General features: G+C 41.3%; 1 protein-coding gene across 1 annotated transcript in view; it reads right to left on the bottom strand.

Moving 5' to 3' along the window:
- Window positions 1–8,833, bottom strand: part of LOC122065967 (alpha-soluble NSF attachment protein 2-like) — a 36,643-nt gene extending 27,810 nt beyond the window's left edge. The window contains exon 1 of the mRNA XM_042629794.1: window positions 8,417–8,833. Within this exon, the coding sequence (XP_042485728.1) occupies window positions 8,417–8,561 (145 nt within the window). The 5' untranslated portion in view covers window positions 8,562–8,833. The remainder of the gene's footprint in view (window positions 1–8,416) is intronic.
- Window positions 8,834–14,963: the final 6,130 nt, after the last annotated feature.

Genomic DNA, 14,963 nt, shown 5'->3' with positions numbered 1-14,963 from the left:
ATGCATTGCTTAGCCCAGGAACTAAACAAGCCAAACTTCAGCCCATATTGCTTGAATTCCTTATATACCAAATTTAAATCAAAATATGACACTATAATATTAAAAATTTAAGGAAAATCTCGTACACAGGCTAAGAGAAGAAAAGATCAGGCTCTAGCTTCCTCGACACCATTTGAGTTTTCTTTCCTCTTTTCCACTCTCATATATGATATGTCAAGCATTTGATATAATTAAAAGAGATACATACCACATGCTCAGAACAATTAAAGAAAAGAAATAAGCAGAATCTTTACATTTCTTAGAAAAAATGATACAGCGTAACACAAATATGTGGCACACAGATCAAAACAAATAACAGTCTAGGGTTTTTTTTTTTTTTTTTTTCCTTACATTGTCTCCTAGCTATGGTGCTTGAACGCATGCCTGTTCCTAGGCAACTGCCTGGAAATCTAGGTGAGCATCTAGCTCAAACCACCTGGGATCACCTAAACCCACAGGGAACTCCTAACTGCCTAGGCCACACATGGTCGTTGCCTTCACAACAGCATGTCAAATGCTATAAAAGAAAACAGACGAGCACATTTTCAAAACTTAAAACACCAATAGAAAACTGAGAATGAAAATTCAATCATCAAGTAAATGAATGTGCCAACACTGTTACAAAGCAGCAATTATTTTATCCAGGCCTCATCCAAATGTCACCCATTCAACAAGCCCATCTTTTTTTTTTGGGGTGAATAATAAATTCATTACCGAGGGAAGAGAAAAGGGGGGGGGGGGAAATACAGGCCCGAGGGGAAACAAGAAGAAAAGCTACATTAAGCCAAGCGGGCAACATGCCCTAAGGGGAAGAAGGGGAGGACAGACCCTAGGAAACAACAATGAGCCTGTTCCTTAGGGTATCCCTTACAGATTTATGAGGAAGAATGAGGAGCTTAGAACTAAAGCCAAAAGAGATTGCGTTCCAAATCTTGTCAAACAAGTGGGACTTGGAGGTCCATCTTCAAAGATCCATTCCAACGCAGAAGGCGATCTTACAAGTAGTTTCGCAAATAGAGGATCCAGCATAAATCATATCAACCCAAATCCACTACCTATGAAGGGGGAGGATTCTTATCAGGACCATATGACTAATCCTTTTTTGAAGCGTGAAAGATCACATCTTGCGCTAATCCCCCCCGCATCCAAACACCAGAAAAAAAAAAAAAAAAAAAAAAAAAAAAAAAAAAAATGGTCTTAGGAAAAAGATCATTCTATTTATATGATGTAGAGCAAGAACCATAACCTAGATACAAAAAACCAAATGCAGAAGAAGAGCATCATAAACAATGGAAGGAGATCAATGTTAGGAGTCCATGTAGTGAGGGTATAATGTAAATAGATTAATGTTATAAGCCCAAATGTGCATGTTAACTTGTAAGGGGGCATTTATGAAATTTCACTTTTATTTCTAATGTCAAGTGAATCTAGAGGAGAGGGATTTTTTTTTTTTGTTTTTTTTTTTTTTTCGGGGTTGGTCAGGGGGGGATGAATTGGCATATATTCAACCAGCGCAAAGACCATCCAGCCCCAATAGGGGAGAGGAAAAGAACGGGGGGAGAAAAAATGAAAATATATGCAAAAGCCTGAACACAAGGAAAGAAACAAAGGCCGAATCAAAGAGAAGATCTAGGCATCGAGCAAAGATCTAAAGATAAGTCCCAAGATGATGCAACATGACGATTTCGTTCAGAGTAGAGGCACAGCCCATTAGAGACTTTGGAGTGCACTTCAAAAATGATTGAGTCCAAAATTTGCTCTTGAGTTCTAGAGCTACCTGTCCAAAGCCTGATGTTGTGCTCTTTCCATATATGATACCGACACACCAAAAGCAAGCTTCCCAAGGGAGTCGATGCAGGTCTTTCCTTTAAAGTGGTTGAGGATCCACTTTCACTCATGGCACATGGAGTATGTGAACTTCTATGTTTGAAGAGATTTGTCCAAAAATTGGGGTTTGAGACTGAAAGCTCCATGCGATTGTACTATGACAACAATGCTGCCATTAGCATAGCCCATAATCATGTTCAACATGATCATACAAAAAATGTTGACATTGATCGGCACTTCATCAAGGAGAAAATTGACTCCGGTTACATTAGTACTCTCTTTGTAAAGACAGGGAATTAACTAGCTGATGTGTTCACCAAAGTAATCAACACACTGCAGTCGCATACCCAATTGAGCAAGCTGGGCATGCATGAGATATATTCTCCAACTTGAGGGGGAGTGTTAGAAGTCCATGCTGTGATGGTATAACGGTAAATAGATTAGAAATCCCATATGCGCATGTTAACTTGCGAGGGAGCATTAATGTAATTTCCTTTTTATTTCTAATAATATGAAGTGAATATAGAGGGTATCGATTGACCTCTACCAACTTTTACACCCTAACTTTTCAATGAAACCCAACCCCCAAAATGGAGGAGAGAATAGGGAAAAAATAAGAAAATTAATAAAAATAAATAAATGGAGAGAGCTTCACAACAAAAAAAGGCCTGTCCCTATAGCCGAATCAAGCTAGAAGGGAAATCCAAAGAGGATACAAGGACAGAGCCAGCCCAAAGCAGCCAGACACCTGGGCCTACCCAAGATAACCTAGCCGACTGAGGGGACAAGTCAAAGGACCACAACCCTACTAACCCCTCACTTGGGCGGTTGGACCTACTTCTATTGACTCTGGTAGTGGAGGAGGGTGAGAACTTGACGGAACTAATTTGACCTTCTTCCCACTTCGATTTTTGGGAGGAAACATCCAGACCCCACAATGATTCTTTGAAGCAATGGAAGGACTCACTCAATCCATATGCACGACTGACCGTAGAGGAATCCATCAGCATGAGCCATTGGGAGGTTGGCAATGAGATCGTCACCCACAGGCTCCATTTTAGATGAGGGAGAGATATCCACAGAGGAATCCTTCATGCAAATGCTACTGTCAATGGGACTGACACACTGGAGGACCACAAAAAGCTCACCAGTGAAAGGTGGAGCCTCAACAAGGGGCAGGGGCAAGGCGAAGGAGACCAAGGGGCCCAGTTCACAGCCTCAGTCTGTGATGGACCCTCCCCCCACAACAGCCAGCCTGGTCTCCTCCTCTGTTGGTGCATCTGAGCACAGGGTGTTGTATGAATAAGGCAATATGCCAGGCCCAGTCTTCCCCTTCTCAAAATAGTTTGAACCATCTCACCCACCCCCTCCGGTAAAGCCTGCCCTTACACTGTAGGGTCAATGTCAATCTCAGAATTTGTATCAAGCTCCCCATCAATGTATTCAGAGGTCCCGACACCATCCAGCTCTCACATAGCCTCATACCTATTCCCATTACCTGAAGTAGAAGCTTCAACTTCAAGGGCAGCCTGTGCAGTGCTATTCCAGGGGGTGGAGGTTTCTGAATAGGGGACCACCTCTGATCCGCAAAGGACACTCCACCTTCATCGATAGAGACCTTCTTCTACCGATGCTAGTCATCTCTACAATCTCCGGTGAAATGAAGCTTGGCCCAACCTGCCCCTCTGGACCACTGGAATAAGGCCCCACCGGAAGTTTCCTCCTCCTTGTCTTCTCTTGCTTAAACCCCTCAGCTGTACTGGAAGTACCCTGAGCAGAAACGCCTCCTTGTGTTGTATCCCTTGGGTCTTTAACGTGCAAGGCACAATGATTAAGAGACTGCCCAAATAAGTTGTCGTGGGAACACCGGACCAAATGCCAATAATACATTACAACCTGAGAGCAAGAACATCCTCCCTCCTCCAAGATCTCCACCTTCTCCACAAGGTCCTTATCATCAGCCACCTCCACACACAACCTTGCAAATGATAATCTACTTTTTGACTTGGTCCATCTATTAATAAAGAGAGGAGTATAATGCATAGTTATCAAGGTGTTGCCTAGGCGATAAGGCGGTTCAGCCTGGACTGGCACCCCGTTTGCCTAGGCGTCGTCTTAATCTTTTACCATCCTCTAGCGCCTTGGTTGCCTTCTTTCCTTGATAACTATGCTATGATGCTTAAAGCTTATTCCGTACAAAGATGGACTGGCGAGGCTGGCAGGTTAACCCAAATTGGGACAAAGGAAAGAGAAATCCTAGCCATATTCAACCAGGGTGACCACAGCCTCAACACAATTTGTTTCCTTTGCACATACCAAATCCCCTTCACCATCTCTCTGAATTTGTCATCCTCTATATTGAATTTGAACACAAAAGATTCCAAAATCAGGCACCAAGATCTCAAGCTCATTTGAACATTCTCCATTGTTTGAACAAAGATTCCTTCACCATTGAGAAAGGCGGTCTCCTTCCCATAAAATAGCCCAACTAGGGTATTTTCCCATACTGTCATTTCTGACCTAACTATAAGCTCCAGACAAAGGACCAAAAGCCTGCCGTCGACCTGCTTAGGTTCTACAAAATGAAGTGGCAGCCCTTCCTCCCTCACATGACCCTGCGAGAATAAGGTATTCCACCCACTCATCCTACTAGCACCCTCATTCTGAGCTTGTTTTGGTTATGACTACAGGTACACCAGCATTAGTGTTCTCACTTCTCACCCAAACCAGTAGAGTGAACTCCAACCGTCCATAGCAAGATGGAAACCAGAATTTCCCCTCTTCTAACACCACCACAAAGTCAGTAGAAGTAGGTGGAGCAGCGATCACCCCTACTACAGAAGCCTGCAAAGCCCAGAACTTCCTCCACCAACAGGCAGAGCAATCCCAAGTGAGTGAGGAGAGCATCAGGAGAGAGCCCTGGAGCACCCACCCTTCCATCACCCATCAAACTCCTATTTCTGTCCGATTAGTAAATCCAACTCCATTCCAGCCAGAGTGAGGGTGAGGGAGAGAGAGAGAGCAACAATGTAGGATTGAACGAAGAAGGACGACGTCTTCCACAGCTGCTGCGTGCGAACTAATAAGCCTTCTAGGGATACGGGTGTGGCGTTTGACATCATTTTAACTTCTCTTATTTGGTAGCAAAAGTGGATTTGGTGTTTTAGGCTTAGTAATTGTATCTTCACACATATTAGTCCAGTCCTTTTCCACACCACCACACACACACACCCAACAAAAATAAATATAAAAAATCTAGTAAAATTTGAAGGGTTTGTTTGGGGTGGCCGATTCTAGCACAATTCTTGGTTCTACTTTTAGAACTCTATACATTCGTTTTTTCTTTTTTTTTTTTCTTTTTTGTTCTTTTTTTGGGGGGGGGGGGGGTGGGCGTGGGTGATTAAACTCTATACTGTGGATTTGCTTTAAATCTTCTGTTTCTTCACATCCTTTGGCCCTAAAACTTGAATATTTTGCATGACATCAAGGTTATGAGAGGTTTTTCCAACAATCCAATTAGACCAAGATCCCAGTAATCCGAGTTGAATTTAAAGAACAATGGATACAATGTTGGGGGCTCTTTCCAGTCAAGTATCTAAGGGCCCGTTTGATAACAGTATCAAGAAACACGTTTCTGCCGTTTCTGTTTCCAGAAACAGCAGAAACGGAGTAAAAAGCGTTTGATAAAACTGTTCCGTTTCACTTATTTTTAGAAATAGAAATAGAAATTTTTACTTATTTATGGTTCAAGAAACGACCCAGGCGAAACAAGTTGAACTTTGTTTCGCCGTTTCTAGAAACGACTTGTGGCCATTCTTTCATTGGTTACTATCGACTTCTAAAAACATGACTTATCAAACACCTTCAATTCCGTTTCTGTTTCTAGAAACGGAAATTTATGTTTCTGCCGTTTCTTGAAACAGAAACGACAGAAACGTTATCAAACGGGCCCTAAGATTGCCTCTTATTCCTGCGTGGCTCTCTGCCCATCATTGTACTCCGATGCTGGATCTTATCAGGAAGCAGCTTCAGCTATGGAAAGGGAAACCTCTATCATTCGCCGGGCGATTAGTGCTCATAAGAGCTGTTCTTCAGGCATCCTACATATATTGGTCTAGAATCTTCGAGTTGCCCAAAGCCATAATATCAAAGCTGGAATCCATCTTTGCTGCCTTCCTCTAGAAAGGATGTGAATCATCAAGATTCCAGCATCCTATAAGCTGGGCTACGATATGCCTCCCCAAAAAAGAAGGGGGGTTGGGTCTCAGGCGTATAAAGGATGTCAACTTCACAGGAATTCTAAAACTCATCTGGAAAGTGGCCTCTAAGAAGAAGAGTATTTGGGTTGATTGGGTCTACTCTTATCTGGTAAAGCGGGGAACCTTTTGGTCTATGCACACTCCTTCTGACTCCTCTTGGGTATGGCGAAAGATCCTTTCCCTCCGAACCGTTGCTACTAGATCTATATCCTCTCATATTGGGGATGGCTCCTCTATCTCTCTTTGGCATGATCCCTGGCATCATATGGGAGTCCTCTCATCTATCCTCAGTGCTCGTAGCATTTATAGTTCTAGGCTTCCTAAGAAAGCTATAGTTGATGATATCCTCTCCTCAGGATCTTGGGCACTTCCGGACTCTCCCTCTCCCCAACTGGCCGAAATCGGGAACGGCCTTACTCCTCCCCCCGTGTCAGGTCAATCTAGGAGTAATACTACTATTTGGATCCACACTTCAAATGGGATTTTTAGTGTCAAGTCTGCTTGAGACCTAGTTAGATCTCATAGGGCCCCAGCCCCCTGGCATAGGCTCATTTGGTTCAAACACCACATTCCCAGGCAAAGCTTCACGACTTGGAGAGTCTTCACCAACTGCCTCCCTACGCAAGCATTCCTTATTCAGAAAAGGATCCCCGTGTCCCTTGTTTGCTATCTTTGTGGGTCTGACCCGGAAGACATCGAGCATCTCTTCTTTGATTGCCCTGTTTCCTCCGCCATCTAAAATCTTGTCCTCTCCAAATGCTGGTCGTCGAGAAGAACTATCATTCCTTTCCATAGAGAGTGGATATGGATGGATATGATATTCCATGGGAAGACTATTTGTGACCTGGTGGGCAAGCTAGCTTTTTGCGCTTCTATCAATCAGATTCGATGGTAAGAAATCACAAGAAATGTGCCACCAACTCTCGGCCTCTCGGAAAGATTTGGAACTCCATTTTCTTTGATGTTAAAGCTAAGATCTCTAATTTTGCTATTAGTTGTCCCCCTTCCCCTAGAAACCTCCACATTGTAGCTTTCTGGGAGCTCCCTAGTTCTGTTATAAGGTCCCTAGTCTCTTCTTAAGCTCTTGGGTCTTTGTTCTTCTCCCCCCCTTCTTTGGGGATTGTATGTATTTTCTTCTCCTTTGGTATTGATTTATTTATTCACCCAAAAAAAAAAAAAAAAACTATGGTCCAAATACAGGGACGGTATCAATCTGTGACAGTATCTGTAAAGAACTATAGTCAAACTAGAGGGAAGATATCAATCTGTGACAGTATTCTGTAAGTCCAAGTTCAAGTTCGATTCTAAGATAAGGAAATCTTTTGGGGCAAGAAATAAGGCAACAGGGCTACCCAAAAAAAAAAACAATTCATACTTTCTTGAGAAGGCACATTTTTCTTTCAAAGGCAATGAAACTTCAATAATTTTAAAGTTATATTTACACCCAAAGAGACCACCAAAATAAAAAGAAGAAAGAAATGGAAAAGCCCCCCCCAGCCCGGGAAGGCGGGAGTTTATAGCATAACTGGACTGAACCAACCACCACAAGGACATTTGGTCACAGACATGTCAATCAGTATATACTTTGCTTACCCAAATTGTCATTATTTTATAGTTGTCCATTACTTTTTTCCGTTATTTCATCCATTCTTCATTTCCTGACAATATCTATGCTATGTTTTACTGAAATTCTATAGGTTCCTATAAGTTTCATAGAGTCCCCGTAACATGTTTTCAAATTTCAAGAACTTAGAAGAAACACAACATGAATAATTTAGACTCTCATGGGTAAAGACATGCCTAGCGCAGTTGGTGAGCTGTGGGTGAGCTGTGGTGTGCAAAAAGCCCACTCACCAGGAGGTCTTCGAGTTCAAGCCGGAGGCTGTTATCTACTTCCCCCTCCCTACTTATCAAAAACAAAGACATAAAAAGATGATTTTTTTTTTTTTAATGATTGTATCTAAATAAACAACAAAAAAATAGCGATCCAAATCATAAAATTAAACCTACATGCATTTGCACCGAGTCTTTCACCCAATAGGATGAACTCCCAAAAGAAGACTATTCTTTTAGATCAATCACAGATGGATCCGCAAACATCTAATCAAGGAACCAATTCTTAGAAAATGATCCATACAAACCCCATATCAACAACAACCAATTGGATAAGAAAAAACGAGGGATGATAACGAGAAAGCACATAAGAATTTCGTGTCTATGAATTCACAACGAAATGTAACACACAATATGAATCAAAAGCGATTGGAATAAAGAATAGAGAGATAGATTACAGGATTTAGCGAGTTTGTAGGAAGAAGCAGCCTTCTCGTACAATTCAGCGGCGTCTTCGTACTTAGAACCACCAAAGATATTCCAGCCATTAAGTTTCTTCTCAGCTTTCCTCTCGAACTCTTCTCCTTTTGCAGCATCCGACATTTTCCGATTATTCTGAGCTTCAAAGCGTCACACAGTTGAGAGAGAGAGAGAGAGAGAGAGAGAGAGGAATAAAGGGAAAAGGATGTGAGATTTCTTAAGAGGAAAAGGCGAATAAGAGAGTCCTCCATCGTCCATGGGTGAAGTGAGAAAGGGGAAAAAAACGCGCGTCAACATTTAGGCGAGGATCTCTCTACGGGCCGCGAGTGGCAATTTTCTGAACCATGCAGGTCCGGCCGCCGGTTTATTCTCTGTGGTGCTATTTACTGGCGAATGTCCATCCTAATGCTGAAGTCCAGACTTCAATCGGGTTTGGAACTTATCTTATCTGTTTGTATTTTATGTAGAGGTTCTCTCCTGTCATTTAGGCTGCGTTTGGTAATTATCTGGAAAAATATTTTTGGCGTTTTTTCATTCTATAGGATAAAAAAACATAATAAAGTAGGAAAAATTACTTGATTACCCAGTTTTGGGTTTTCATTTACAAAATTACCCAACTTGTGTTTCAGTTAACTAAAAAACACAAAATTATGTTTGAGTTTACAAAATTACCCAAAATAGTGATTCCCCTTCATCTACCTAAGGGTGTCAATTCGTGGCCCGACCCGACTAAACCGATCGGGACCGACCGTTTATAAATCGGCCCGGTCTGGACCGTTTATTAAACGTGTCGGGCTTGAGCCCGGCCCGTTTATAAATGGTCGGTCTCGGTTTTGCTAATTGGACCGTCGAGCGCCCGATCGAGACAGACCGAACAACGCCCAACCGAGACCGGCCTATTGTGCACCGACTTGGCCCGACCCTTTTAATGATTGTAAAATACCTATTTTTACCCCCCAAATTAAAGAATAAAAACTAAAAAGTAAAGACATGTTCACATTTTAAATAATAGTTATATTTGGTATCATTTATTGATTTATTTTCATTTTTTTGGGCTTGCATGAGTAGGCCGAAATATAAGAGCACATTCTAAAGAGGGCCCGTTTAAAAACCGATTAAAGCCCGTTTAACATTAAACATGTCGGTAGCCCGGTTAAGGCCCGACTAAAACCCGATTAAGGTAGCCCGATTATAACCCGAGGCCAACCAACCGACCGAATGTAAAGTGTACCATGCCCTCAATAACTAAGTCCGATTAGTTAAATGGGCAGACACGGTGTAGCCTTTGAAAGTCTTCAAGACCGATTAAACCCGACCGAAATCGGACCGGCCCGACCGGTTGACAACCCTACATCTACCTATATGTTTTGACATTTTTACCCCTAACCATGTTCTCCCCTCCCCTTCTTTCCTCTTCCTTCAACTATCTATCAGCAAGCTTCCTTGCTAGCCTTCTCACCATCGAATACCTCGCACCTGTCTTGCCATCAGCATCAATTAAGCCAACATCTGAGTCATTGAGGCTTACGGTGCGGACCACCCTTGGAGCAGCTCCCCCTCACAACTGCTTCTACCAACATGACCCACCTCCTTCTGCCCATCGAAGGTCGATGTTCATAAGACCTCTCTTTGTGTCTCCATTCCGGTTGCTGACGACGGCCAACAACTGCAACCTCGCATTCTCTCTCCCCATTCTCTTTGTCCCCTCGCTCTTTCTAGAACCCTCTCCTTTTGTCTTTTTTGTGTTAGGAAAGAATTGAATGGGAATGTTCCAACGATTTCCATGAAAGAGAGCCTTAGAAGTTACACAATGTCAAATGATCAATGATCTGGAGATTTGTGGAGGTGGCAGCATTGATTATAATCCCAAAGGGCCACGGTTTCTATGCAATGGCGGAGCAATTGCTGGCTCGTTTTGAGATGTTTGAACCCGCGTACAAGAAATTACAGAATGCACCGGTGAGAATTTTCCACCAGAGAAATGTGTCAAAACTCATGATGGGCTTCCAACTACAGAGGTTAGTGTGAAAAAACCTAATCCTCTTCTGCACGCGCTTGGTACAAGGGTACATCACCTACCTCAACGGTCCCCTCAATCTCAATGACCGCATCCGCTTCGATTTTGACCCAAGGCGCTTCCAAGGTTTCCGATCAGGAAGCAAGGACGACCCATCACCGGCTTCCCACTCAGGCGGGTGGACTCAGTCGCATCGCAGTTGGTCGAGTGGAAGGCTGGAACCCCAACCTGCATGCACGCATAACGTTCTCCCCCTCAACACCAAAAAAAAGCAAGGGCGGAGATCTCTCGGTGGCGGCCGAGGTGGTTGTGGCCCAGTGGTGGCAGTTGTTTGTTGAAGAGAAGGAATTAGGGGTAAAAATGGCAAAACATATAGATAGATGGAGGGGAATCACTGTTTTAGGTAGTTTTGTAAATACAAACATAATTTTATGTTTGTTAGTTAACTGAAACACATGTTGGGTAATTTTGTTAATGAAAACCCAAAAGTGGGTAATCATGTAGTTTTCCCAATAAAGTATTTGGTGTCAACTTGGTGTGCTAGAAACGCAAAATGATGGAACGATAAAACTGTGTTCCGTCATTTCCATTTCATTTCAAATACAAAAAAAAGTGAAAACTAGGGTAATCGTTCTTGAAACAGGTTCACCAAACACCATTTTTTGTTTTAAAACAACATTTTGGCATAGAAACTGAAATTTTTGTTTTTTACATGAAACGTCATTTTCTGGAACTGAATGACTACCAAAAGCAGCCTTAGCTCTTGCTCTTAGAAAAAATGAAGAATTCAAGGCATTTGACTCACTAGAAATAGTGAGCCAATCTCACATATGACACTTCACATTGATTTCTTATTTGGACATTCCTTTTACAGGAGGACGCCTCAATGAAAATCATTATCAATATCTGCTCTCTTGAGTTAATTCAAAGTTAGAGGATACTTACCAAAAAAATTAAAATGATGGAAATCTTAAATATTTCAGCATAGCAGGCAAACACATTCCTATTGAATCAACTTTTGCAACTATACCTCAATACTACATGTCAAGTTTCCAACTTCGTCGCTCATTAGTTAAGATATTTTTTTTTTTTTGGGTAAGGTCTCATTAGTTAAGAATTTACGCCCATGAGGGATAGCACTATACTTTTTACTTGGGTTTGGGGTGTGACAATTAAATGGTTTCTTTCGATCTCTTTGGTTGGTAGTAGATCTTGTTAGGGAAATCTTTCATCTCAGTGCTTAGGACACTCATTAACAATGGGAAGCTCTTAAAGAGAATTCATGGGGCATTTAATGAAACATAAGGTTGAGAAACCTCTACCAATATTGATCAGAACCTCTGTCACATGCACTTGAAGATTGGTCCCACAAACAAATCAGTCTTATATGGTCTGTTGTAGTCTTCCACACGGATCTCTCCCATAGCTCTATGAGCAAACTGTGTTTTCACGTAATGTGGCTGCAAGGACCATTGAGACTACTTATAGTAGTCCACCCAACTCTAACTATTCCCACAATAGATAGGCTGGGTTTATCCCTCTAAGTGAGTCAAACCACCATGGGCCCAATGGATCACCCACATTAGTGTGGGTCAAAACCTAACATTCTCCCACTTGGGTAATATTAATACAATATCTTTCCATTGGAGTCTGGCTATATATACCCATAGCTAAATACCCTCAATTTTAAACTTTGATTCAAACAACTTGCCCCTTCATGTTGAACAATAGCATAATACACCCCTCAATAAATGGCATGCATCTACATACTATCACAAACACAAGAAACACTTTACCAAAAACAAACACAAGAAATTCATTATTCAAATCACCTAGTAAAAAGACAAGGAAACTATGTTATACACGTGATCACATAAATGTGTTTCCTTATAAGTCTTTTCTCTAATTAGAGGCCAGCCTATCTTGAATTACCTAATAGGTAGAGACTTTGATATTAACCAGTACCTTGGCAAATCGCCATAATTTGATTTTAATATCGTTACTTTTGCAAATTACCTATGGTAAACCATCACGTTCTTAAATTACTAAATACATCCATAAATCACATATTTTGGCTAAATACCACCCTTTATCGTGACATATCAAAATCATAAATATGATAACCACATAACAACAAAATGTTCTTTGTATTAAAATACTCATAGTCAAAAAATAAGTAAATACATATGCTCTTACTCAACTAGAAAATAAAAACTCCCACTAAACAAACATATCAAATATCCTAATACACCTATACTAGAGACATGAGCCTTGGAGGCTCCCACTGGCAAAGCTTTGGTGAGCGAATCTGTCATTATCTTCTCAGTAGCCATATGATGAACATCGATCTCCTCATTACCAGCCTTCTCCTTGACAAGCAGGTACTTGATCCCAATATGCTTTGAATTGACAAACTTCTTATTGTTTTAGATAATACACTGCTGAGCTATTATCACTCCACAACCTCATGGATCAAGAAATTGAGTCCACAACCTTCAACTTAAAAATGAATTTCATCAACCACATAGCTTGCTTGGTTGCTTCATAGAGTGCCATAAACTCTACATGTATAGTGGACGAGGCAAGAATGGTTTGCTTAGCCTTTCTCTACAAGATAGCTACACTGCCCATTAAGATGATGTAGCCCGGGTGGACTTTCTATCATCCGTGCAACCACTGAAATCAGAGTCAAAATACTCTGTCACCATAAGTCTATCACCACCATTGTAGACTCTTGAAGTCCTTTGTCCTTTGTAGATACCTCATCACTTTCTTGGCTGCTCTCAAGTGAGCTATACTAGCATTCGATTGAAACCTTCTAAGCACACTAATGGCAAAGATAATATATATATAGATGAGGGCACAACTGAGCTTAAATAAGGCTCCTTACAGCTGAAGCATAGGGATTGTCCTCGATCAAGCTCATTCCCATGTCAGTCTTTGGGCACTATTGTTTGTTCAACTTATCTCCTCGCTAATGGGTGCATCACCATCTGAGCACTGAGAAATGTTGAACCTCTTTAGGGTAATGTCAATGTAGGCACACTGGGACAGTCAGAGGAGTCTTCATCTTTTGTCACAATTGATCTCTATCCCAAGAGCATAACTGGCCACATCCATATCTTTCATCTCAAAGTTCTCATATGGGAACCGTTTGGTCTCAAGAAGTAAATACATGTCATTATTGGCTAGTAAAATATCATCAACATACAACACCAGGAAATTAAATATGCTCCCATTGACCTTAATATAGATGCATTGGTCTATGGGGTTCTCAGCAAATCCGAAGGATGTCACATCCTGATCAAACTTCAGGTACCACCTTAATATAGATGCACTGGTTTATGGGGTTCTCAGTAACATCAAATTTGTTTTGGTTCAAACTATCAGATGGTTTGATTTCTTAGTGTTGGTTTGAATTCATATACTTAGGAATTGGATGTAGCATTTGATCTAATGTTAGTAGGTAGAATGGGTTTACATGACCACGTACAGAACTGTATGACCTCTTGTACCTTATGATGCACTGGAGTCTGATCTCTTTCCCACTGTGTAGATTAGGTGTTAACCTCATTAGATGTTTCTGCCATGATTTATCTTTAAAAAAAAAAAGTCAATCCCTAAGTGCTTCACTTAACTGTAAACTGGAATCCAACCCAACACGGATTCCCAATTTACCGACCCCCAACAATTACACAAAAATAAAAAAGATAGACTTTGACAGGTGGTATCACCCCATCTCACCCCTACACCCCCACCGAAAAACGTATTTCTAACTCATTATTCTAATTAACTATATAGTCTCATTGTCTCATCAAGAAAAGCCATGTGTTATTATTATTATTATTATTATTGATTGTTCTAGGAGGGTGGGTCCCCTACAAGAACAAGAGAGGCTTAAGCCAATCTCAGTTTGGGTATTGCAAGCAACCCAAACTCTCTCTCTCTCTCTCTCTCTCTCTCTCCCCCCCCCAAAGTTGAGGAAAAAAATCCCTAGGTGACCAAGGGTGTTCTAGTTTGGAAAGCAAAATGAAGATCCCTTCGCAGTCAAAATGGAGTATATGCTTTAAGAGTTCATCGTTTCATTGACAATTCGAAGTTGTATGATTGAAAATTGCTGATTTCGTTTGCGTCGTTGAACCCTCACCCCAACCTAACATGGCCACCCGTAATATCCCACCCCAAAATTATCCCATGTAATTACCCCATGAGATAAAAAGAGAAAAATGAGAAAGGAAGAAGAAAAAAATGAAAAGAAGAGAGGGGGATTCGTGAGTAGGCTTTCCCCTCACATTGATTTTGAAATTAAAGGAGAGAGGGAGGTGAGGGAATAGGTGGGTTCCACCTATTCCCTCACCTCCCTCTTTTATTGATAAACAAATAAAAGAAAAGAGAGAGATGAGATTGATGTGTGTGTGAGTGTGATAGGTAAAGACAAGGGACAGAGGGAGTGTGCATATGCAACTTCTCTTCAAATTAATGTTGGATTTTAAAATAAAATAAATGAA

This window comes from Macadamia integrifolia, unplaced genomic scaffold, assembly GCF_013358625.1.
Source record: "Macadamia integrifolia cultivar HAES 741 unplaced genomic scaffold, SCU_Mint_v3 scaffold2165, whole genome shotgun sequence".
NCBI lineage: Eukaryota > Viridiplantae > Streptophyta > Magnoliopsida > Proteales > Proteaceae > Macadamia > Macadamia integrifolia.
This window is presented reverse-complemented; position numbering and strand designations above follow the sequence as displayed.